The sequence below is a fragment of the Triturus cristatus genome, chromosome 6 (assembly GCF_964204655.1).
Source record: "Triturus cristatus chromosome 6, aTriCri1.1, whole genome shotgun sequence".
NCBI lineage: Eukaryota > Metazoa > Chordata > Amphibia > Caudata > Salamandridae > Triturus > Triturus cristatus.
In genome coordinates, this window is record NC_140589.1 from 1,484,851,550 (window position 1) to 1,484,877,588 (window position 26,039).

The 26,039-nt window shown below is 47.7% G+C and overlaps 1 protein-coding gene across 1 annotated transcript in view; it reads right to left on the reverse strand.

Moving 5' to 3' along the window:
* CLHC1 (clathrin heavy chain linker domain containing 1) overlaps nt 1-26,039 on the reverse strand; it is a 189,091-nt gene that overhangs the window by 79,693 nt on the left and 83,359 nt on the right. The window contains exon 8 of the mRNA XM_085612605.1: nt 16,003-16,109. Coding sequence (XP_085468731.1) covers nt 16,003-16,109 — 107 coding nt within the window. The remainder of the gene's footprint in view (nt 1-16,002; nt 16,110-26,039) is intronic.

Below are 26,039 nucleotides of genomic sequence, written 5' to 3' on the forward strand. Positions count from 1 at the left end.
TGTATATTTTATTTATGACTATCTCTTCATCTTTGGTGTAAATAATACAGATATGTACCACAAATGACAAAAATCAACATAATTACCAACAATACATGAAAAAGAAAATGTATAGTTCTTAGGACAATTTTCTTTTTTAGGACAATTTGTTTAGAAAATCCAGAGCTTCTTTATGTCAGTGAGTTATATACACAAGGTCTAAATTAACTCAATATAATCAATATGTAACCCTAATATGACATGGGGATGAAGGTACATTCCTGTAATCACTTCTCTACCCGGGCCAGACACATTTCTTTTCTTTAAGTCCTCAATTAAGTTTTAAGGTATCATAACATGATAAAATTAATTGCACGTAGAGGAGGTTCTCCTTCTTGTTCCCCAAGTAAAGCCTGGGCATCCTCCTGAAAAGCCAGATGTTCTCAAGTCAAGCGTGGTGTCTAGCAGCCATCCTTGGAAGAAAACACTCTGCCTTGTGAGTCAGAAATCGCTCTGCCTAGCGAGAGTATGGCCCGGGCCTTCTTCTGGCAGCCCTTGCACAACCGTTTCCCACAGAGAGTGGGAATAATAGCCCAATAAGCATGCAGAGTTCACAGACCATAATGCAAGGCTGGCGGAAGAAAACATTTTCTTGCCCCAACTGCCCAGCCGCTTGGATTCCCTGTCTGGGGGAGCAGCAGGGAATGCGCCATGGGAAGTAGAGCCTTAAACCTCCAAGTTCTCCAGGGTGGGTGGTAGTGATGGAGTGTGGGTCGCCAGGGGCAGGGGGGTTGCAGCGGGCAACTGTCCTGTTCAAAGGATCCCCTGTGCTGGGTTTGGACCAGGTTCACAGTTGGACATGCATGAGGGCGTCATTAAATGGGAGCACTGGTTCTGAGGAGAAATCCCCCGGCTGTAGCACCTCTGTTAAAATGTTAGTCTTGACCGCCACTGAAAGCAGCTGAAGGTCAAGGACCTCAGTTACCCTCCACAACACCATTGCATAAGATGCTCCCTTCTCCGTAGCTTCGGTAGGGTGAAAAGCATGCCAGTATCTGAAGAACTATCCAGTCCGCTGGCCTTACTCAGTGCCTCATGCCAGTCCATCTCCTGACTGTAGTGATGGTATTCTAAAGTGTCCAGTGACGCCTCTCTTTCTTCTCCCAAGTCTCTCTGAATAAGACTCAGGGAATTAACATCCACAATCCGCATTTGGCAAATGTTTCCTAGCAACTGTGTCCGTATCATATGGAATAAATCCTACATTGATTAATTGGAAAGGCCTTTAGTTTAAGAAATCTGACAGAAGAAATGTTTTTTATCCTTACAGTTTTTTCTTCCTTTCTACACTTTCACGAGCACCTTTTCTGAGCACCTTCGTAGCTATAAGTCATCCTGAGGTTTTGAATACATTATGTCTCATTAAAGTACACAACTGTATATATATTGTTAAATTTTCTAATATCTTGTGCAACTAAAATCGACTGAATAGGTATATGTGTATGCATCTCTTTTTTCTCGTGATCAGAATGGAGTTCATCGCCTAATTCCCTCACATGTTGTATTTCATATATTGTTACAGAGAAAGTGAATACGCCCTTTTCTCTCCATTACAGTGTCAATTGCTCTCTCTGATTGGATCAATGTGTGTCTGGATTACACGTTACTCAGGTTCTTGGGGTTAAATTTGGGCCACCCCATTGTTTGTAATGGGGATTAAAATAGGGCTGGTATCACCGGTGGGTGCCGGCGGCGCCGATTACATCGGTGTCAGGAAAGGTTGCAGTGGCACAACCTGTGCCAGTATGGATCCATGGGGGGTTATAGGGGCTGAAAAACTGCTGGTGCAGAAGCCAATGGGTCCCTCTCTGACACCGGGGGCCCGAAGGTGCACCAGAGAGTTAGACCATCCACAAAAACAAAGGAGGCTCATGGCCTCATAAAATTCTTTAATTTGAGCGGGGGTCGCTCCTGGAAAAGTGGGGAGAACGAGGCATCAAACGCTGTTTCTCCATTGTGTCGGCTGAAGGACGGAGAGAAGTTGAAGCACGCTTTTACTTCTTGTGCTTTTTGTGCCTCTTAATGGAATGTCCCGATAATCTTGAGTGTAATGAAGAGGACTTGGGACTCTTGGAGTGGTTCCGGGACCTTGCTCTTGACAAGGACCGAGATCTCTAAGGAGTCAGGCTTGGCATTGCCTGCCGGACCGGGAGCAGATTTAGGGACCACTCCCTCAAAGCCTTCGATGCCATGGCAGTCGGAGCACGACGTAGAGGCGTGGTCACGCTCCAAACACCACAGGCAAACTACATGTGGGTCTGTCACCAACATGGCACTGTGACATGTGCCACATGGTTTAAAACCTGTTTTCCTCACTTACATGACTCCTACACACCGATAAAAGTAGTGAGAAAAGTTAAAATAATTCTGTAAAAAAACGACAGAGGGTAGCTCTCTTCAAGGAACAGCGCTTGACTGGCGCAGAATGAAAAGAACTGACATCAGCGCCCAGAGGTGGCACCTATATAGGTGACGTGGATGTTTTTTTTGGGCAGACGACATCAATGACACCATATGGAGCCAACCGACGCCACCTACCAGCGTGCAGGGGCACTGCTCAAAGAAAATCTTCCGGATCCAGTTTGTAAAGGCTGGAGTATTCAAAAGTAAGGAGTCTCCGACTAGAAATCTCGACCAGATTGATTCAGCAAGCAATATAGGAAGGCCTTGATATGACAAATAATCTTTACCTGATGTGGCATGTGTGACTATTTTTAATAAAAATACACTGCAAAAATATAAATTACACTGGCAAGCACCGTAGAACGAAAGGCAGTGCTTGAGTCCAGCAACTCATGAATATAGTGCGAAATTAAGGCATTTGGAGAAGCCCAAGAAGCGGTTTGCAAACATCAGCCATAGAAATACCAGTGGCCAAAGCCCATGAAGCAGATATTCCTCTAATTGATTAATCAATCGCAGGAAGATAACCACCAGGGTATAAGCCATTAAATAGTAAGACACACTTGGTTATGACTCTGGCATCTAGCCCTAAGCACAAGGAACAGATTCAGAATCATATGACTTGGAAGTACAAGGTAAATAGATCCATTCAGCCTCCTCAACATTCAAGGAATATAATGTGACCTCCTCTGTTGAAAAGGAAAGGCATTAGTAGGAAAGAACAACTTCTTAATTGAATTTAATTTAGAAAACACCTTGTGCAGAAAATAATGAGAGACCCCTAAGACCATTTATTCAGGAAAAAAACAGAGGAATGGTTCCGAAGAGAAGACAGCTATACACTATGGAGAAGCTCACAGCTATACTTGGTGGACACATTTGATGGTATATGGCATCATTTCACCATGACAAAAAATCAAATGGGGAATGGATCACTTGTCTTGAGTAACCAGGTTTTTAAAAAAAAAAATTCGTATGATATACTGATAAAAAACCCTCATTCACGTACAGAGGTAGCGGTGGCGGTATATCTTGGTTCTCCGCCTTTCTCTTTAAGAACGTGACAGCATCATCATCAGGTTAGTTTTTATGCTTCCTCCACCGGGAGGTGTACCACTGGTTAGTGCAGTAGTGATCAGTGATGGTTGGGTTATGTACAGTGAGTTATAGGTGTGAAAAAAAGGGAATGGTTAAAATGCTCATACAGCCAGATACATTTTTTTAATAAGTCTGGATTCGAGATTGTCTAAAAATAGTTCCGTGCGTAGGGGGATTTATTATGAACCTCCCGCACCTAATATGTTCATAAAAAGGTCGACATGTTTCAGCCCTTGCGATTGCCCCGAGGGGTCAAGTGGGCTTTCTTCAGGACCTAGGGTGAAAAAATGTAGGAAAGGGGTATAGTGAGAGACCTATTGTGTCTCTGTGAACTTAGACCATGTGTTGTCAGGGTCTTCGTGAATCTAGGTATATATTCACCTGATTCTGCTTTGGTCAGATAGGACCTGTAAAAAAGGGAGGAAACAAGACAAACAAACAAACAATTTAGGAGAATATCAAGTCTGTATTCTCACAAATGGTCATGCTGTCTTTGTGCTAAGACAGTGCAAGAAACTATAAAATGGCAATTCTTTATAACAAGGCAAATTCCTATGGCAGACCTATTAGTGAGGATCTCTAATCTGTGCTTGCTGTGCGTTCGAGTTTAGTTAGAATATCACTCGATGTTATGTTTCTTTGTTATCATGTTGATTGATAACATGAATGTGGCACAGTGTCAGGAAGTGGTCAGCGTTCTAGGTGAAAAAGTTTCATAGTTGACGTTACATTAAATGATGTTAGCGGTTGTTACGCTCTTGTGAACAAAAGTGATAGGAATTCTAGCAGGTCTCTGTTATTCGCTGGGTAGTACATAACAATATGTGCGTGTTGAAAAGTTATCACAGCATGATAGCGTAAGGGATGTTAGTACTTAGGGTTAAAATATTTGGTAGCGTTCTGAGCGAATGATTAGGGCGTCTCAATATTGGTATTAAAAATAATTTACTTGGTGATGCTACCCGTAATTGGATACGAATTTGAAAGTCATTAGGTACAGTTCCTATGGTAAAGCGCTTCCCTTAGATTCACGTTCTGGCCAACTCCTCTGATCTTTCTCATGTCAATTTGTATTGTTTATTTACAACTAGATGTTAATGTATGGCAGATTAAAGTTAGTAGTGTAAAGAGTCCTGACCATATGGCAGCGTACAGTAATCGCATTATTGGTTAGTAAGTTTTTACCAAAAAAGGTAAAAAATAATAGTTACAATGCTGCTGTTACTTGGAATGTAGTAGGAACTAAGTGCGCAGTAAAACAAATTGTTTATGAGTGTGTTTCCCTTTAGTAAAAATCCTCTCAGTTAATTAATGTGGCCAGCCACCTCGCTCGCGCCTTTCTTGATTTACCTTATGTCCTCGTTACTGGACATCAACGGGTTTCCAGCGAGTCAGTCACCTGTCTAATGACACAAAATAATACTCCTTTAACACATATTATGATAATACGTTACGGTTTCGTAGATCGTAGCTCTCTTCATTGTTTGCTTCTACCTATCAGGTTGGTGCAGCACAACTTGTACTGACTCTACCTCTGCCGGCCCGGTTGTGTTCGCCTGCACTGTGGTGTCATTTTTAAAGAACTAGAAGAAAGACTATGGGTGGTTTTAACCACTGATATCATTCAAGAATAGGTGTTCAATGTATTCCCAAAAACTTTTTTAGATGTATATACGCTAAGCGTTATTGGTAAATATACATATTGTAAAGCAATATTCCATCAATAGTGTTAAAAAGATAATTGTCTGCTGTGTATGTTGTAAAAATAAAGACAAATAAATATAAATATCAATAAATGATCGTGCTTCTTTCATCAGACTTTGGGTGTTATTAGCCCTCGATCTCTTGACTAATTCATTGAAAGGGTGTTTATGAAAGGTGGAACGATCAAGTTTGGCTGAGGTATTTGTTACGCCAGAGAGAGAGGTCTTTATATAGTTTTCCATTAGACATCCACAGATGTTTTGTGTCAGATGTTCATTAGGTACGTGAATTAGTGGTTTAGACTCAACCACGGGATATTATCATTGAGTCCATGATCATTGGTATGGAGGCGATGGACCCATCTCTGTTCCTTTTCAAACAGCACTTTATCTGCATTATGATTCTTTGTTTTGAGTGTTTCCAAGATCAACCATTTTAAGTCATTCACTGTGTGTTTAGTTTCTATGAAGTGGTTACTCATTTTTGTCGTGTTTCTTTTACATTTGACATTACTCTTGTGTTCGCTTATCCTTAGCTTCACTTTGTGACACGTCATCCCTGTGTAGCGTAGGGAACAAGGACAGGTGATCATATAGATTGCGTGTGTTGCAATTCGTATGCGATCTAATCGTCCATTTGAAATCTGGAAGTGGTTGTATTGTTTTAGTTGCTATAGTCAAATTGCAGACAGAGCAGGAACCACATGGATAATGTCCCAACACGGGGGAATTGTCCCACAGTCGTGGAATCATTTCTCCTCGTGTGTGTAGAGGTGGTTTGGTGTGTATCAGAATATCTTTGAGATTTCCAGTTCTTTTGTTTTTGCGAATCTCGGTTTTGGCCAGCTCAGGGAACCCGAAGTCAGGATCCTCCAGTTTTTGTTTATTATTTTCTTTACATCGTTAGAGGCCGTGTTATAGGTGGTCACACAGGTAACAAGGTCTTTTTCAGGTGCTCTTGGTGTTGTGTCCAGTAGGCTTTCTCTTGGTTGGTGCTAGGCTCTCTTTTGACATTTGCTAATGATTTTCTCGGGGTAATCACGGTTCCTCAGTTTCTTGTATAAGTCTTCTGCTTGGCTCTTGTAGTCTTTGGTTTTACTACAGTTCAGTCTAAGACGAAGAAATTGGCTATAGGGTAGGTTCTCTCTCAGTGGTCGTGGGTGAAAGCTTTTGTAAGAAAGCAGACTGTTTTTTGATGTCGGTTTAAAAAAGGTTTTAGTTTGTAGTTTATCATTTTCAGCATAGATCGTTATGTCTAGAAAATCCAGTGTTTTCTTGTCCGCTGTGTATGTGAATTTGAGCCATTCATCCCTTGTGTTGACCCATCTGTGGAATTCTTTGAAGCTTTATATGTCGCCTTCCCATATCAGGATGATATCGTCAATATAGCGTTTCCAGAGCAAAATCTTTTGCTGGTATGGATTTGAGATGTTCTGTATGTGGGTCTCCTCAAAATCGCTGACATACAGCCCTGCCACACTAGGGGCAAAGGTGCTGTCCATAGAAGTCCTGTGGCACTGTTGGTACATGATATTGTTGTACTCAAAGTAATTTTCGGTTAAGGCTAGCTTGCAACACTCTAGGACGAAATGTCTTGGTGTTCTGAAATCCCATTGTTTGGTAAAAATTAGGGTCTCCAGGGTGTCCAAGGTCTTTTGTTGAGGGAGGCTCGTATAAAGGCTTTCTACGTCAAGCCCGACGAGTAGCATGTTGTCCTCTGAATATATTTGATCTTTTAGAAGATTCAGGAGGTCTCTGGTGTCTTTCAGATATGTTGGTGTGTTTTGGACCATTGGTTTTAGGTATTGGTCTGTGAATTGTGAAAGTGGTGCCAGAACGGAGCCTATTCCTGAGACGATGGGTCGTCCTGTGGGCGGTCTCCGTTCTTTATGGCTCTTCGGTAAAGAGTAAAAGTATGGTACTCTTGGTGTCTTAGTCTGGAGGAATTCTGCTTCGTTTTTCGAGATCCAGTCGTTCAATTCTGCTTCATCAACCATTAGATCTATTGTTCTCTGTAGCCTTTTTGTTGGATCCGTCGTGATCTTTCTGTAGAATTTCTCATCAGCAAGTAGTTCTGTACATTATAGGTCATAGCCCTCTTTGCTTAGCAGGACAATTCCTCCGCCCTTAACGGCAGGTTTTATTACTATGTCTCCGTTTTGACGTAATTCATCCAATGCTTTTTGTTCTGCTTTTGATATGTTCACAAAAGGTTTTTTTGTGTGGTTTCGAAGATCATCCACTTCTTTCTGAAAAGCTTGTTCGAAAGTGAGTATTTCGATGGGAACTTGATGGTTCATGGGACAAAATTTTGATTTGCGGCGTAATGTTGTGTCTCCGTCTCTGAGTTGGTCCTCTTGGTTATTGAAGAAGGCTTTTAGCTTCAGCTTTCGGCAGAATTCCGCTAGCTCACATTGTAGCCTGAATGTGTCCAGAGAGGGTGTGGGAACATAACCAAGGCCTTTATTCAGGACATCTTCTTGTTCTTTTGTTAGAGTCTTGTCCGTTAGGAATGGTACAGAAGAGAAGACAGCTATACACTATGGCGAAGCTCACAGCTATACATGGTGGACAAATTTGATGGTATATGGCATCCTTTATGTTAAAAAGGGTCATTAACAAACACTGGAGAATACTAGATTCCGGCGACCTGTCCTTGGAGAAACCCAGATTTGCTTTCAAACGCACAGCTAATATCAAGGACCTCCTTATTAACACCAGACCCAAAAAATCTGCTCCAACAGCTCCCACCACCTTATGGAATCTACCTCCGGTTAGTGGACATTATCCCTGTGGTCCATGTGTGGTCTGCCCACTTACTCGAGCAACAAAAACTGTTCAACTCACTGCTAATTGGATCTGGACCCAGAAAAAACACACGAACTGCAAAACACGTAACTGCATCTACCTCATTACGTGTCCCTGTTTTCTACAATACATTGGGATGACCACACGTCCAGTAAAAACAAGAATGACTGAACACAGAAGCAATGTACGTTGTAAAAAAACTAATACCAAAATGTGTTCACACTTTGCGGAACACAATCATACCCCAAATGACCTAGAATGGACAATTCTAGAGGCCTTCCCCACCATCACTAAAGAAGCCCTATTTAGGAAGGAACAAAGCTGGGTTTTCAAATTGGGGTCACACATAAGGGGTTTGAATGATGACATACCTTGGGCTGAACTGAATCATTAAACTAAGCCCACCCACTCTAATTCAGAATTACATCGACATTAATTACTCTTCATTCAGAGTCTCCTTCCTATATCCTCTGACAGATGATATAGGTGTTCCCTTCTTGTGATGATCACATACGGTCTTGTCCCCTTGAGAAGTTTAACTGTCCTTACAACCCACATCGTGAATTTCACGGTTGGCAAATATCCCAACCTTTAAATTTTAAACTTTTGATTATTAAATATCCTTTTTTGTCTGCTGTTTCCACACTCACATGTAACAAATTGTACTCTCAAATGTCCTTGATACATTTTTCTCCTATTCAAACATGGATGGCAATTGACATCGACATTTCTCGCAGCTAAATTAGTTACTTTCCCTGTTACAACATGGCCGCCACTACCATCCATTTAAGATACTGGCCTTAACTACTTTCTGTATTTATCCAACACAAGCACCAAGGAAGCCCTATCCAAAATGCCCGCCACGTTTTTTCACGTTCTTGACAGCGGTACTTATGGATATCTCCCGGAAGCACTCCCCACGGGGCCCAGAGCGAGGGTAGGACACCAGCAAGTTGCCCGCCTACACTTGTGAGTACTTTCCTGCTGTCCGCATCTTCACGGGTAAGCCTTGCCGCCGCTCACGATCAATCGACCAAGGTGCTTTCTAACCTTATTATTCAACTAATTTTGTTTTTGTAGATACCGGAGCAACCAAGGTGCTCTGGTCTTATCCCCGTCAGCCGGGACTAGGTTACGAGGGGTGAGTTTCACTGCCGTATGCCCCTCCGACGATACCTATTACTCTAGGCACGAGCGCTTGTAAATTGCATGCTTTGTTTTCGTCTGCATTTTCACCATTAGTCCCCCGTCTCCCCCTTTATGCTGGCTGGATATTTGAGTTTCCCTGTGAATACCAATTGTTATATGTTTTCCTGGATTCCCCGTTAACTACGATTCGGACATTTAGCACGAATATGCATTTTGGCGGCACTACGTTAAGAATCTTGGGTTCACTATGACGTTTGTTCGAATGAATACATTTGGTTCTTCCACTTAGCCACACTCGAGCTCATCACCTCCCGCTCCCCAGCGCGTCCACAATCACGTTGCACATGGGTCCTTTGACATACAACCACCCCTGGCACCTCCTCGTCGATATAGCCACGACGAATCGGCCCCATTCACTCTCACTTCATGGCCCTACCTCCGGGTGAATGCAGTGAAGTCACTAATAAACACCACTACCCATTGCATGAATATTATACCTCCTGGCTGGTCTAACCGCGGGTCTTGTTTCTCCTTTCTTCCTCCCCCCTCCCTTGTTGTTTTTATTTCCCTTTTCCTACAGGTCTTTCTATACCCCAGTACCAGTTCCTTAGTACAACCCCTACCGTCTCTAGCAACTTGACTCTATAGTGCTAGACGGCAGTGCACTCACCACACACTTTCACATTGGTCCTGACAAAGTGCCATTGACCCCTTATGGGGCAGCTGGGGCACGAAACATGTTGACCACGTCCACCTCTGATTAGCCCTTATGGAACATTACTCCTATACAAAGGCTTCTACCTAGTTTTAAATTAGGCTAGAGCTACCTCAATAATTAAAACTTGAATCAAGTAGGACGGCTCTATACCTATTTTAATCACTTCATACTTTGTGCACTACCCAGCCCTCACACCCACACGCACCCAAACGGCTTCTTCTAAAGATCCCCGATAAAGAGCCCCGGTTTCGGGAGCCCGTCAGGCATTGCAGCGCCGGCTTGACGAGGGGCAAATGCCCAAATGATGAAGCATGACATCCCTTGGGGTGTGTGAGGGCATTTTGAAGAAAGACCTGTTCTTCCCCCTCTCCTAGTCCGTTATTCCCAGGAACTGCTCATTCCTTATATAGTACTTTCCCTGGTGCCTATGAGCAGGACCTCATAAACTTGGCTCCTTGTCCCTACTTGTTTAAAAAAAGAAAAAAAAAAAAATCCTTTCACCATGCACATATGTCATCAAAACAGAATAGGGAGCATACACCTTACTATGTCTACAATACTGAGGGCCTCCAACATCTGGATGCAGTCCCCCTCACACCCAGAGAGCGACTCTTTGTGATCCCAACTCCATTTGGATTTATCTGTATTATGGTGTCTTTATTCATAAGTGTGTCTAGTATGGCTTGGAGAGCATGGGGGCAAAGAGGTTGCTGTCCTCATCCGAATAATGATGATCTTACCCTGTCTCTTCCCTTTGTATAATTTTGAGAAGCTGCACTTCCTGAGCCCTCCCTTACTAATGTATTTTCCGATACCTGTAATGATGCTGAAAAGTGTGTCATGTTTTTCTACAAAATGCTAAAGTTGTTAAAAAAAAGAAGACACCTTCAGCTTCCCCCAACCTCTGTAATGTCCAGCAAAGAAAATGGGTTTAGCAGAAATAATTTTAAGTGTATTTACTCCCGTATATCAAAAGGAGCAGAATGGAGAGTCCATAAGACCAGAGGTAGATCCAAAGAGGTGTCAGAGGAAAGTAAATAAAGCTGAAATAATTCAGAGCCTCAAAAAGTAGAGGGGTCAACTCAAGTTAAGTACATAGATTGTCCCAAGGAGTAGGAAAGGCCCTGAAAGCAGCCAACTGACAGCCAAATGTAGAAACTGCTAAGCAAACAGAATCCCCAGAGAGAGGGATAAAACCCTTAGGAGGACACTAACACCCAAAGAAGTCCAATATTTATTATATGCCTGCAGGGTGCACAAATAGGAGGCTTATTTTAGGATAAGGCTATTTCCGGAGAGACATAATCCTAACCTCACAGAAACAAAACCCTGAACCACATTCAAGTGATACGTTTGAGGCAAAGAAGCCATCAAAAAATAAGATGGGAGATAAGGAGTAAATTCACTCTTGAGTCTTGGCCCATCTCCAGTTCGCTCAGTTGGGGAAACTTTCACTTGCTTGGCCTAGCAAGCTGGAGCCATAAGAATTACCTGAGCTCCTTCCCACTTCAACCAGAGCAGAACCCACTGCAGTAATGGGAATAGGGGAAAGGCAAATTGAAAACCATGTAGCCACGGTGCTGATAAGACATCAAATTACATAGCTTTCAGATCCATACTCCGGAAAAAAAAACCAGAGTAATCTAAGTGATGAATGAGTCAACAAAGAGATCCATTTAAGAAATCCAGAAACTGAGAGAAATTTCTGGAAAAGATCTATTCCCAGAGAGTATTCTGTTGAATCTGAAACAGTTCTGCTCATAGTGTCCGCAGTCATGTTGTTCACCCCTGTAATGTAACTGGAGAGAAAAGGTAAGTTTCTGCCAGGCATATATCTTGTGTGTAATTATACCCAGTGATTGAAAGCGTACACTTCCTTGACAGTTCACTTTGCACTTTGCTACCAGACAGCTGGAGTCTATACCCTCTAAAGACTACTGCATTCTTTACCCTCATGTGCTGCATGGTCAACTCTTTGGCTTCAGAGAAATGCACTCTTGTCATATTTGACTTTATGTATGCTGTATTTTAAGCAGAAAGGCAACTGGAAGGCTACAAATGGAGTGGAGCACGTCCTTCACAAATTCCTGAATGCTGCCTCCTTCAACTCCACCGAACACCCCTGAGTTCTTATTGTTTTCTATGCCGTTCGATATTTTGCTCAATTCTTATCAGTTGTTCCTTGTGTGGATTTCATTCAGAAAGTAATACAAATAGTCTTGAGTCAGCCACATCACACAACACCTGCGAGAACTCCACTGGCTCCCAGCCAACAAAAGAGTCACTTTCAAGGTCCTCACACACACCTACAAAGCCCTCCACGATTCAGGATCAGCATATCTTAACCACCGGCTCTCATTCCATGTACCTACCAGACACCTTCACTCCACCCAACTGGCCCTGGCCACCGTGCCAGGGATCCGCAAGACCAGGACCGGAGGAAGATCCTTCTCCTGCCTCGCCGCCATAACCTAGATCACCATGCCTCTCCACCCCAGGCAATCCCAGTCACTGACCTAATTCAGGAAGGATCTCAAGACCAGGCTCTTCGACTGACCCCTCGCAGCACCTTGAGACCCTCACGGGTGAGTAGTCGCGCTATACAAACCCTGATTGATTGATTGAATGATTGATAGATTGATTGATTGGGATTAGGGGATCTGGGAAGTTTTCTTCTTTCTCCATTGCAGAATGGACCCACATTTCTTTCACCAAATGGACTCTTTCGTTTGGCCTGACACCGTACTCCTCAGGAGGGCCACTGCTAATTGTACTGGGCTCCTGACTTAATACCTATAATGGTTCTCCCTCAGTCTAACTTGTTACTTGGGTGCTTATGCTCCAAGCCACTGACTCTGATAGTTGCCAGCCCAAAAACAGGTTTCTCTGGTAATGTTTCTCTGTGGACCAAGATCTGGGGCCCAGACCCTGCCACAGAACTACTTGGGAGACACTTCATTATCTGGGCTGCATCTCAGGCCAGTTCAATTCTCTCAGTGGGCAGCAAAGGCTCCTTCATATCACATTTGTCACCCTTACACTTAACTGGACTGTCCAGATTTCTTCAATAAGGCTGCTCCTTATCCTGCTTATCTGACAGTTCTCTTTAATTGGGTGTGGGTGCATCAGGTCTCTCATCCATGGAATGCATTCCTCTTAGTGATGCTTCGCATCAAATTTTGATGATCTTTTCACCTAGGTTCTGGGGTCTGACAACTACCGGGCCCCTGACAACTATGGCCCTCAATGGTAATTTGTCTCTGCTTTGGGGAGTATTTAGTCTTGTCTGCAGGATCTTGCCTCTAGCCGGCCAGCATTCCTTCACCTGCACTCTAGTTGTACCATATAGCATGTTTGTTGCACCTACAGTTCCTCTGAAGCCCCTGTAATCACTGGCAGCCTCCCATGGGGTGCCTCTACCACTTTCTGTTGCCTCCTCCTCCACCCATCTAGTCACGCAGGGAGTCTTTGGGCCCCACATACTACAGTCTTACTGTCTACAGTGACAGCTCACCTCAGATCTCGCATTTGCCACTTAATCTTTCTCCAAATCACCTGGGCCAGCCGTCTACTGTCACTACAGGGTGCTCTGCACCCTCAGAACTCAGAAACCATCCAGGCCTGGTATGACCCAACATTGTTGTCCATGTTGGAGGGCCACTCTCGATCTTGGCGTCACTAGACCAATGCTCCTCTTCCAGGTCAGCTGACGTCAACCTTCACATCTCCCTACAAACCCCTCAATGCTCCCAGGGGCCAGCATAAACTTGGAATTTCAGGATACGGTTATTGTCCACTTGCACATTTAAAATGGGGCCCACTATACTCCACTGTCTTCCAGTCTTACAGCCTCATTTTCCATAGTGTGAGTTCTTAGATGTGGTCAACTGTCCCACATCTTCACCCCTCTCTGCTTTGTTGGAAGGCAGAGAAGGACGTCTGTGGATGTCGTAGAACTCTGCGTGGAGTGAAGTCTCTAGGAATGGTATCCTACTCCATTGCTTGGCTAAGTCATGCCAATGTTCATTGTTTTGGAATTCGCTTTCACTCTCAAGACTGCAAAAGGCCACTGCCTCTCAGAATATTATTGTAAAATGCATGCCCAAACTTTTATATCTTTCTAGCTGTGGCCAACTTGGTAATAATTAATTGTCCATTGCAGTTGACTGTGATGTAAAGGAAGTCATGTCATGTCGGCACGTACATTTTCAAGCTGCCTTTGAGTAAAAGGAAAGGTCGGACCCCGACCCGAGATCACCATGACTTGCTGATTTGTGTGAGAAGAAAAGTAAAGTAATTGTTAAAGTCAAAATATGAAAAGGAAAGCCATTCGGTAGTTCAAAAAAAGACTAACAACTTGTCATAAAACCAAGCTGTGGTCCTACCGTGCAAGTCTAGAAGGCAACAATGCATTGTTTGTTAGCACAGATTGAGAAATTGTTAACAATCACATAAAATATGTGAGAGGATGTGGCCAGATAGCAGATACACTGTATGTTTGGTGGCCATGCCCCCACCTGACTCTTATGTTGGAAGAGAGTCCTTAGCCACACCAAAGGAGTGCTAGGGTATCCAATGAATCAGATCCAGCTACTATTATACTCAATGTCAATGGTAGATGATTTTTCAATGATATGGCAAAAAAACAAATGTTGTCAGAAGCTAGTCAGCCCCTAACAAAGCCCATCTGCGTAGCATGGACTAATTTGGTAATCAAAGGTGCCAGACGTGTGGTCAGTATTTTGGCATAGATTATCACGAAGATCGGTCTGAAACTCTTAGGATCAAAATGGTCTTTCCCCTCCTTTGGTATAACCAAAATAGCAGCCTTGGAAACAGACACTTTGATGGAGGAGGTAATGTGATTTATAATCGTAGGTGCAAACATTCGTAAACATCAATGAGTAGATCGCCCAGAAGTGGGGCTTTCCCAGATAGGATGCGCTTCATTGCATTCACAATTTCAGACCTCTCAATAGGCTTATTTAGGCTAATATTTTCAAGGGAGAAGTCTGGTTTTCATTGGTAGGCTTTGTAGAAATGTCAGGCTTGTCTCTTTAGGAGTGGTTATAGTATTGGAATACTATCTAGAGTAGGATCTCTGGAAAGCATTAAGAATACTCTCAGTTTTTGCCTTTACTATTCCTTGGTGTTGTTTAATATTTGAAATTATAAAGACATTTTATTTGAATTTCAGATAAGCTGCTAGTAATTTACCCGTCTTATTCAAGTATAATAGTTTTTGCCTTTCTCTGCATGTACACCTTAAGTGTGCACGTTTACTAATGATTGTGTTATACTCGTACTTAACCAGTTTTAGTATGGTCATATTTAGCGGGTCTTTGGTGTATCAGTAAAGTGGGTTTTTTTTAGCTTTTTTAGCATTATTATTGGCCGCAAGTTTATGCAAAGAGGTTTTGATTTCTTATTTTTTTCTAGCCATGCACCTTATCACTTTGCCCCTAAAGAAAAACTTCACGGTGTATCAAAGTATAAAGGGTGAGGAGGTGAAGGCGCTGCCTGCAGGGTTATGGAGTTTCCATACATCAACTAGGCAGTGGGCTGTGCATAGAGAATGCATTGCTTAAAGGCTAAATGTCTGTAGGATGTTGTCCATCAGCAGGCTGAAATCCCCACCTAGAATAATCCAGGCCTTCGGGGCAACAGTGCAAGGATCACCGATAAAGTGGACCAAAATTGTGGGTCAACCATAGTGGGGGTGTAAATATTTACTGCGTCTATCTCGGTTTCACTGCTTTGAAGTAAAGTAATCAGCCATCTCCCATTATCATCTTGCTCAGAGGCATTAATTGAAAAGCCAGAGTTTTTTTAAATGAGGGCCAGTGCCCCCGGCCCACAAACATCTGAGCAGATAATGCCCTGAGCATTGACTTATCTCTGCATGAAAATTACATATTTTGTGAAGTGAGGTCTCAAATTTAGGTACGTCAGGTTGTTAAATTGATATGTCAACACCTCTGCATATTTTCAAATTCCAAAACAACATTCAAACATGAAAAATCAAGTCACATCCATGTACTTTTCTGAACCTTTTTCTTTTGTAAGCTTAAATAAAATACATACCCTTAAATCTTTCCATAGTGCCCATAGTTCGCAGGATCTCTCTTGGGCAGTTTGTCACAAGAATGGATGCAGCTTCATACTGGCCAGCTTCAAATAATTCATTGAATCTACAGAAAAGACAAACAGACTCCAGCAGGCAGAAAATTACAATTCAGATGATAGACGAGGCAAACATTTGTACCTGCAACAATGATTCTTCAGTCTGAGTATTGTAATAAAGTATTGCACACAAATGACAATAACCAACTAAACCATATTCATATCAAGAAGAGTTTATGAAAATGTGTTTGTTATACAAGACTTCAGAAGTGTCCAGTGGAATCAATTTGATTGCAGTTGCAAGTATGAAATCATTGTGGAGATGAATGGAGGGTGACTAGTAACAGAAGCGTAATAGGACAAAAGGTTCATATGCAATACTGAGCTATGCGGGAAATAACAGCGATACAATTCTCGACTTGAGTGTTGCTCCCCTAATTGTAGCCAAACTAACTGGTATGGTTACATTGAAGGTTTTTACAAATAAGGCGTTGCTGTATACTACTACACTATTAGGAACATCACAGAGACAGCACGATAAGTAAACAGCGAGTTCGCTAAAGCAGGGCAGCTAGACAAAGAACAAGAAAGGAAAATAAGGCCATGAAGATGCACAAACCAAAAACAAACATTTCAAACTGGGGGACGCCAAAGTCGCTACTGAGTAGAAGGTCTTTTGGTAGGTTTTAGCAAACTGTTTAGTAATCACTTGGACATACTGAAATGAAACATTATCCAATCAAAAAGCTTTATTTCGATAAAAGTTATCATAAAAGCATATACAGAAAGATCATTGTAAAAATAGAAGTTCATTAGGGAACGAGTTTTACAGGAGATCGTAATAATAGCTTAATGGCCGAATTTTAAAAAGCGTTATAAAAATATAATTTTATAATACAATTAAAAAGCAGTTTAAAAAGACATATATAAGACAATACATTGGCTCAGCTTGTGCAACTGTTAAGTTTATTTCTAATGGTCCAGGACCAGGCTAAAAATTTGGCCACTGCACAGACTAGCACCAAACTTGTGTCGGTACGAAGGATAGGTAGAGCGACACGGTAGTTTGAAATGCCCAGAAGACGGCAAGCAGGAGCAAGCCATCTTTTTCTCGGATTACTGTACGCTGGGCATTCGAACATAATATGGGCTATGCTTTCTACTTTAGCGGGGCATGTCAGACAAGTGGCAAGGGTCTGATAGGGAGGCTTCCATTTACTGGTAAATTCACGGGTGGGAAGGATCTCGAGTCTGAATTGAAAATACAGTGATCTGTCTCTGGGTTTTTGGATAAACTCGAGAAACGGCTCAAAATTAACTGTCTGCTTGAAACTGAAAAAATCTTCGGTTAATCTTCCATATCTTGAGCTACCAAGATCCCGATTATCAATCCAGTCCCAGTATGCTTTTTTGAGATCCGTCTTACTGATTGAAGCTCCATGCTCCCAGAGATCGGTTAGACCGAGTTGGCTGAAAGATTTTTTGATGTTACGAAGCCAACTTATTTTATGGGAGCCGGCTGTGTTCATAATTTCTCTCAAGCCCTCAGTGAATTTGGCTAGCTCCGGGGTGCGCCAAAGGCGAACCCAAAATAGCAGGGGGCGTAGCCTAACGATATCTTTAAATGAGCGCCTACCCAAGTCGCTAAGGAGGGGTTTCAAGGGAGTACCTCTTGGCATTGTGACTAATTCTCTTAGGAATTTGTTCTCGGATAGGGTGAGCTCTTCTGTGTTTTCGAAGCCCCAAAGTTCGGCACCGTAGGTGGCCGAACCTACTGCTTTGGCCTGATAAATCATAAGGGCGGGGGTAACTGGCTTGCTCGTCAAGGAGCGGTGTTCTTTGGCTATTACCCCCGTGGCTCGTTTGTGGTTAAGCAGCATTTTTTGCATGTGGGGCTTCCAGGTCAAAGTGTCGGAGATCCTAATACCTAGGTAGTCAAATAGTTTGACGTATTCTAGGGGTACACCGTCAGACATGATGGGTACACTAGGTGATTTCCGAGATTTGAAAGAGAGGAGCTTGGTTTTTGAAGTATTGATAACCAGTCCTCTCGTTGAGCAGAACAGGTGGAATCTGTCTATCAGCTTCTGAAGCCCTGCTGGTGTTTTAGAAATCAGCAGAGTATCGTCCGCAAATAAAAGAGTGGGAACTTTTTCCCCCGCCAAAACAGGGGCGTCCGCCGAGACTTCTAACAAAAATTTCACCACTCCATTAACGAAAAGGGAAAAAAGATTGGGCGCAAGTACGCAGCCCTGGCGGACTCCTCTGTTGACTGGGATTTTGTCAGTTCTCTGGGCCTGACTGCCCCATCTCACCCTGGCAAAGTTCCCCTCATGGAGGCGTACCAATAGATCGAGGATGTAAGGCGGAAGACCTAGGTCATAGAGGACAGACCATAAGCGATCACGAGGGACCAGGTCAAAGGCTGGTTTTAGCAAATTGTTTAGTAATCACTTGGACATACTGAAATGAAACATTATCCAATGCTCTGGGTGAAGCATTTCTAAAAATTATACAAAAACAGCCAACCCAGCAGTAGCTCCATTGAGAGAATTTTAAGCCTGATGTCAGGGTTTTGCCTATTCTGTGTCAATGGGAAAATGTGTTGACACATGGGGGCGTTGGATCCAAACGTTACTCTAGGATAGGAATAGATATTTGAGGAGACCTGGATATTGAATAAGTTTGTTCTTAGGAAATGACTGAATCATTGGGGGGATTTGTAATCTATTTTCACAAGAAGGAACATATAAACACAAAGGTGGAACTTTTCAGTAGATACTGTCGTGAAGTGAGCTAGAGAAGAATGTTAACCGTATCCTGTAATTGAGATAGAAAATGCAAAAGAACCATAAGCATTTGAAATGCATTATATTATGTAGCAAAGGTTAAATTATACTGCTTTCTATTGGACCCTTGAATGTAAAAAAAAGAAAGAACAGAGTGGTGTATAGATTAATGGAGGTGTCAGAAATGAATACAAGTACCCATCAACAGTAACAGAACAAGGATGCCAAATACTCAACAGTAGTAAAAAGTGATCAAAACACTGGTTGAAAACCTGAAATTAAAAAGCACTGACTGGAGGAGTGGCCTAGCAAAGTGCAAGTTGACCAGTGAATGCTGAGTCACCTGACCACTCTGCACCCTTTTCGGCGAAACACTGGATGCACTGGGACTGAAAGGCCTCAAAGGTGATTGGGATAACTACAGTACAGTCGGGTGCTCGATTCCCTCCCCCCGCCCCCTCCACGACAACCCACCTCAAAATACAACTGCAAAAGGAAGCAGGGTTGTACTTGAAGCAGACAGGGCTATAATCAATGGTAGAGAGGGCAGAGCATGGTGAAGAGACCTGCAGAGCTGCTATGTACTAGACCGGTAAGCGCTGCCGATACCCGCTCCTAACCCTCATGTGATGGCAATGCAGACCAAGCACCACAGGAATACTGGAAGACAAAACAGATCACACTGGTAAGGGGGCCATACTGGTGAAGGAGACCTCTGACTCCAAAGAAAAGTAAACCAAAGCTACAAGGGATGTGATTGCCTGGTATGGCCCGTTAAAGACTACAACAACCATGAGAGGAGAGCTCCATACCACGGCACACCTACAGCATGCGATTACAAGCAGGGATAATATATAGCCTTATCAAGGCTGGAGCGTTGGGGGGCGTGGCTAAGCACGCGATGGAAGCGGACGTGCCCGGGTAGAGCTCCCGATCGAGCCCTCCTGCCCCGGGCCACTTCTCCGCTGCAACAATCCTAAACGTTGCGGATTTGGCCGGCGGGCCCTCCACGGAGCCTTCTCCGCCACCTGGCCGAGTTTGCGGCGAATCGGCGGTGGAACACCGCGCCGGCCCTGCGGACGAGGCCGCGACCGCTCTGCAGGACGCGCGGCCGCGGCTAGCGGCTACGCGAGACCGGGGCGCTGCCCTGTCCCTTAGGCCCGAGGCTGCAATCTGAGGAGGAGCTACCGCGACGCCGAGCGGCGGCCTACAACTGCGGCGAGGGCGGCCTGGCGACGGGGGGGCCGCGCTTGGACCCGCCTGGGGGACCCCCCTGTGGCGCCACGGAAAAGGCAGTGACGGACAACGACACCCCCCTGAGACCGCGTGACCGCACCACTGGCGACGGGTGGGCCTGCGCCTGAACCCCAACGACGACTACCTGCACAGCACGGGTAGCTGCAGCGTCCTACGAAGACTGGAGGTGCCATAGGGGAGCAGCAGCGGCAGCCCCCCGGATCTGGGGAAACACGCACGGACCTGCCTCCCCGCGCCACACTCTGCCGGGACAGGGGACGCACCGAGGCGGTTCTCCTCTTGGTGACCCTGGCGCTTCAGCAACACGACGCGCCAACACACGCTGCCACCGCCCGCGGAGCCCTGGAACCGCTGAGGGAGCGCCGACCTGGGCCTCCTTGGCACACACACACAACGCGACCCCTGCGCCACGCGCTACGGTGCGGGCCGACGCGGGAAGAAGGACTCAGGGGTGCCCTGCGGACTGGAAGAGGGACACTGAGAGCTGACCCGGCTGCGACTGAGCCCCCCACTGGCTGAGCCCCTGCACACGCGGCGAAGGCGACACGGCCTGGCTGGCCGAGGCGGTGAGACACGGCGAGGTAGACCGCTCCCATTCCGCTGGAGCAGGGCATCAACGGAGCAACACCCCCCTACCCCACGACGACGGGGGGGACGTCTTCCGCACGCCGCTGGCTCCATGCCTAGAGGGGCGCGAACCCGCTCCGGACCGGGGTCGACGGCGGAGAGGAGGCGCCACGAGCCAACGAGGCCCGCGATGGATACGGACCATGTGGCGGCGAAACTAGACAGTGTCCTGGCGGCCATGGAGAGGATGGAGGAATCGCTGCAGCAGACGCGCACCTCCCTGGAGACCCGCATAGACAGTGTGGCAATTGACCTGACGCACCTCAGAGCCGACCATAAAAAGCTGCAAACGCGCACCACCGCGCTGGAAGACGCCATGGCAGAGGTCGAGCCGGCGACGAAACGGGCCGAAGCCGGGGTGAGCGACCTTCTACACCGGGTGGAACTACTAGAGGGAAGGGCTGAGGATGCGGAAGGCCGGGCACGAAGGAACAACATCCGCCTGGTGGGCATCCCGGAGCGATGGGAAGGAGCGAACCCTGTCCGCAAGGTCGAGGAGTGGCTACGGGACCTATTACCGGACAACACGCTCTCCCCGCACTTCGTGGTGGAAAGGGCCCATCGTGTCCTTGCGAAACCACCACCTCCGGGCTCTAACCCTCGGCCGTTTCTCCTACGAGTCCTCAACTACAGGGACCGCGATGCCATCCTGCGAGGGGCCAGAAACCTAGGGGACATTACCATTGACAACGCGACGGTGATGTTTTTCCCGGACTACACGGCGCGAGTACAGCGGCAAAGACACTCTTTCCTGCCCATCAAACGACGGCTGCGTGAAGCGGCCCTCCAGTACTCGCTGCTCTTCCCAGCCAAACTGCGAGTGGTGGCGCACGACAAAACACATTTCTTCACGAGTCCCGAAGACGCGGAGGCCTGGCTTGATGGCGGAATGCCAGCCGCGCCACGGCGGACGACGGGAACAGGCGCGATGGAAAGATCGAGGGGACCAAGACGACGACGCCACCGTGGGTCGCCCACGCCGCCGCCAACCGGCGGGACACCGAGTCACTCCCCGCCAGCGGACCTTGTTCATCAGGAGCAGCGGGACGCCCTGCGCAGGGTGGCAGAGATTAGCAACTCTCCGGCGTCGTCGGCTCGGCCGGACGCCAGCCCGACGGCCCACTCAACGGACGACGAGGCAATCTACGGCATCCCGGACACACAGGACTCTGGAGGACCCCCGGAGGTCACACCGCAAACGGCGGACCTCTTTGGCTGAAGTGCCCCGGAACTGGGCTGCCACCTGACGTACATCGCCAACCTCCCGAACCCCTGCGGGATGACCCCTTACGGAACTGAACCTGCTGGAAGAGCCCAGGCACCTATGCTGACGGCGCTGCGGGGGGGCCCGCTCGTGGGGCCGGACACTGTAAGTACAATTTCTACTTAAGGCCGCACGGCCTACACGCACCTGATTTATAACCACGCAGAGACGCCTTTTAGTGCCACATGCTCGGCTTGTTGCTACTGGGGGGTCGTGGGGGGGAACGTGCCCGCGCCCTCCCCCCTTCCCCCCCCCCTCTCCGTGGGCATTCCAGCCCCCCGCTGACCTGATGGCCGGGCGCGCAACTGCTACGGCCTTGAACTGTGGCCATCGGACGCCCGCCGGCCGGCAGCAGCATGAACACAACGCCTGGGAGGCATGTGAGGCGCTTCCGAACCTGCATTGCTTCCGTTGTTGTTCAGAAGATACTTTACCCACCCCCCGAGACTGTCTAGTTCGTAAGCTCGCTTGAGTGTTTGGACGGCGACCTGTTGTGCAGCCGACCTTTTGGTATTCTACAAGTTCTCATCTCTCTTTATTTAGTTGCCATGTTTCGACTTTCTATGCACCCTTTCTTCCCTCTCCCCTCACCCTGTTGGAGATCACGACACTGCATGCACATCACTAGCTTTAGCTGCGCGGCGGATGCGGGCTGCTGGCCCCGGGGGGCCCTTGAGATGGGGGGATGCGCTCTTGGGGGCGGAGGGAGACCCCCACACACAGGACAGTAATGGCTGGTACCCAAATATGCACCTGGAATGTTAGGGGGATGCACACACCGGCTAGGCGCTACCATATTTATTCATACCTAAAGCGGCACAGGATTAACGTAGCGCTGCTCCAGGAGACGCATCTGAACGGCGCTGAGGTGAGGGCACTACACCGTAGATGGCGGGGACAACTCTACGCCACGGAATACTCCTCATTCGCGCGCGGAACACTGATATGGATCCGCCCGGGGACCCCATGGGAGGCCACAGACACTGCGATAGACAGCGAGGGCAGATACACGGCCGCGCGAGGCAGGCTAGATGGTCATCCTATCACACTGATATCCCTCTACTCCCCAAACATCGAACAAGCAGGCTTCCTGGCGCGGCTATCAACGACTATGGCGCCCTGGCATGACACTTCGTGGATTATAGGGGGCGATTATAATTGCACCTTAGACACCACGCTGGATCGCTCCTTCCCGCCCCCCGCGAACGCCCCTACCAGGGGAGCCACGAGGGCGTTGCTGGAGTGGGCTGCGCAATGGGGCTTACACGATGTCTGGCGACAGCGCAATCCGGGGACGCGGTCGTACTCCTATTACTCTGGCGCTCACGACTTATACGTCCGCCTAGACCGCTTCATGGTATCCACAGGCCTCCTACCTCATGTGACGGACGCGCAATACATGGGCCGCACACACTCAGACCACAATCCACACTTCATGTCCGTAGCCTGGGCCCACCCACACCCCCCTGTCCCCACATGGCGCCTGCAGCCAGCGCTGCTACTAGATGCGGCTTTTCGCGCTGCCCTACTCGAGCGTACCGCGCAGTACTTCGAGGACAACACTGGCACAGCAACTGACTCGAGGGTGGAGTGGGATGCCTTCAAAGCCGTGATACGGGGTCACTGTCTGCGCACCCAGGGGCAGATCAGACACCAGCTAGAGGGAGATCTCACTAGGCTGGAAACGAGTTTACTTGCGCGGGAGGAGGAGGCGGCGGAGGGAGACGAGGGCCCGCTGCAGGACGCCCGCTCGGAACATGCACGTCTCCTGGAGCGACTTCGCCATGTCAACTATGCGGCACACTCGGCGAGGACTCACCGCCTTGGTGACAGACCAGGCAAGCTTCTAGCGTGGCTGATTTCGCGGGATGCCCGCTCCCAGCCGGTGACGGCTATACTGGGCGAGGGTGGGGAACTGGAGTACACGCAAGCTGGTATCCATGACACTTTTACTGCCCACTATACCGCATTGTACCGCTCCCGACTCGCGGTTCCCTACGCTGCTATTACAGACTATCTCTCCCCTCTGCCGATGCCGCAATTGACTATCGCTCAGCAAGACGAACTCGGCGCTCCACTGGAGGCGGACGAGCTTAGAGAGGCCATCTTTCAGCTCTCCAACGGGAAAACTCCGGGCCCGGACGGGCTACCGGCTGAATTTTACAAGGCTGGCTCGGATATCTTAATCCCGGAGCTCCTGCGCATGTACGCGGCGGCGACGGAGGGAGCTGCCCTGCCCCCAACATTGAACGAAGCCACGCTGGTCTCTATACTTAAGCCAGACAGGGACGGCACGCGGGTGGGCTCTTACCGTCCATTGGCTCTACTAAACACAGACTATAAGATCCTTGCTTCTGCACTGGCTAGGAGGCTGGCCCCTCACGTACCCACTCTTGTACACCGGGACCAAAATGGGTTCGTCCCAACACGCCATACCTCCCACAACATCCGCAGGCTCTTCCGGGTACAGGAATACGCCACGCGGCAGTGGCCCAGGGCGGGATGCCTGATACTGGACTTGGAGAAAGCCTTCGACTCCGTCGAGTGGCCATACCTAAGGGCAGTCACGGAGAAATACCAACTGGGGGGCGGCTATAACGCCATGATCGCCCTGCTTTACAGTGAGCCGACCGTCCGGGTCCGCACGGGCCGCATCCTCTCGGCCGCCATCCGAGTCCGCAGAGGCACCCGCCAGGGTTGCCCGTTGTCGCCGTTGCTATTTGCACTGGCAATGGAACCCCTGGCTGCGACACTCCGAGCACACGGACTGGAATGGGGAATCCCATTGCCGGACGGCCTACACACGGTGTCCCTATATGCAGATGACCTGCTGCTATACGTCAGAGACATGGCCGTCATCCCTGCTTCCCTCGCTGACGTTTTCCGCACCTTCGAAGCACTGTCGGGCCTGAGGGTCAACTGGGCCAAGTCGGGAGCCTACCCCTTTGGCTCGGAGACACCTGAGTGTGACGTCCACCTGGGAGGAGACAGGCTGCGGTGGTACCCCACCACCTTCCGCTACCTGGGGATACGGATTTACAGGTCCCCGGCGGACGTCCTAGATGGGAATCTCCTCAGAGCAATCACGTCCGTGCGCACGCAGGTTAGCTACTGGAACACCCTGCCCCTCAGCGTGCCTAGCAGGGTAGCACTGACCAAAATGATAGTGCTGCCCCGCCTCTTGTACTACTTTGCAAACCTGCCCTTGCATGTGCCCGTCAGAATATTGCGCGACCTGGAGGTATTGCTGCGCACCCTCATCTGGAACAAGGGGAGACCGCGGGTAGCACTGGCCAAACTGTACATGCCTGCTGACTCGGGGGGACTAGCGGTCCCCAATATGGAGCTATATTATCTAGCAGCGCAGATGCAATGGGTGGCGGGGTGGCTGAGCGGCAAGCAACTAGAGGACACTGCTTCGCACGCGAATGCTTGGACGCGGACGCAAGTCCACGCGCTGTTCCATCCGCTGACTCGCGCGCCCTGCCCCACCCAGATTTACCTGGCGGTAGCGCGCAGGTGCTTCCAGAGGTGCCTTCGCCTCACGCGCGCGACCACACCGTACGCTCCGGAGTTACCATTACTGGGCATGCCTAGCCCGACGGGACCCCTCACGGAGGCCCATTTGGCAGGGTGGGAACAGGCAGGTGTAGATACGCTAGGTGACCTGTATGAGGACGGCGACTTGCTGACGTTTGCCACCCTGACGGACGGCACGGCGCTCCCGGCAGGACAGTTTCTCCTGCATGCCTCCCTCATGCAGACGCTCTCGGCCTTTTGGGGCGACATGACGACGGAGCTACCGACGCATACCTTCATCCAATATCTGCATATTATGGGCAATGGCGCACATGTCATACACTGGCTAGTGCAGGCACTCCTCGCACACTCACGACTGACCACCTCGACATTAAGGGAACGCTGGGCGACGGACAGGGGCAGAGACTGGACAGATAAAGAATGGGCGATGATACTGGCCGGCCCGGTTAACGTTCCACGCAACCCCCGCTTCAAGCTCATACAATATTACATATTGCAGCGAGCGTATCTCACTCCGGAGA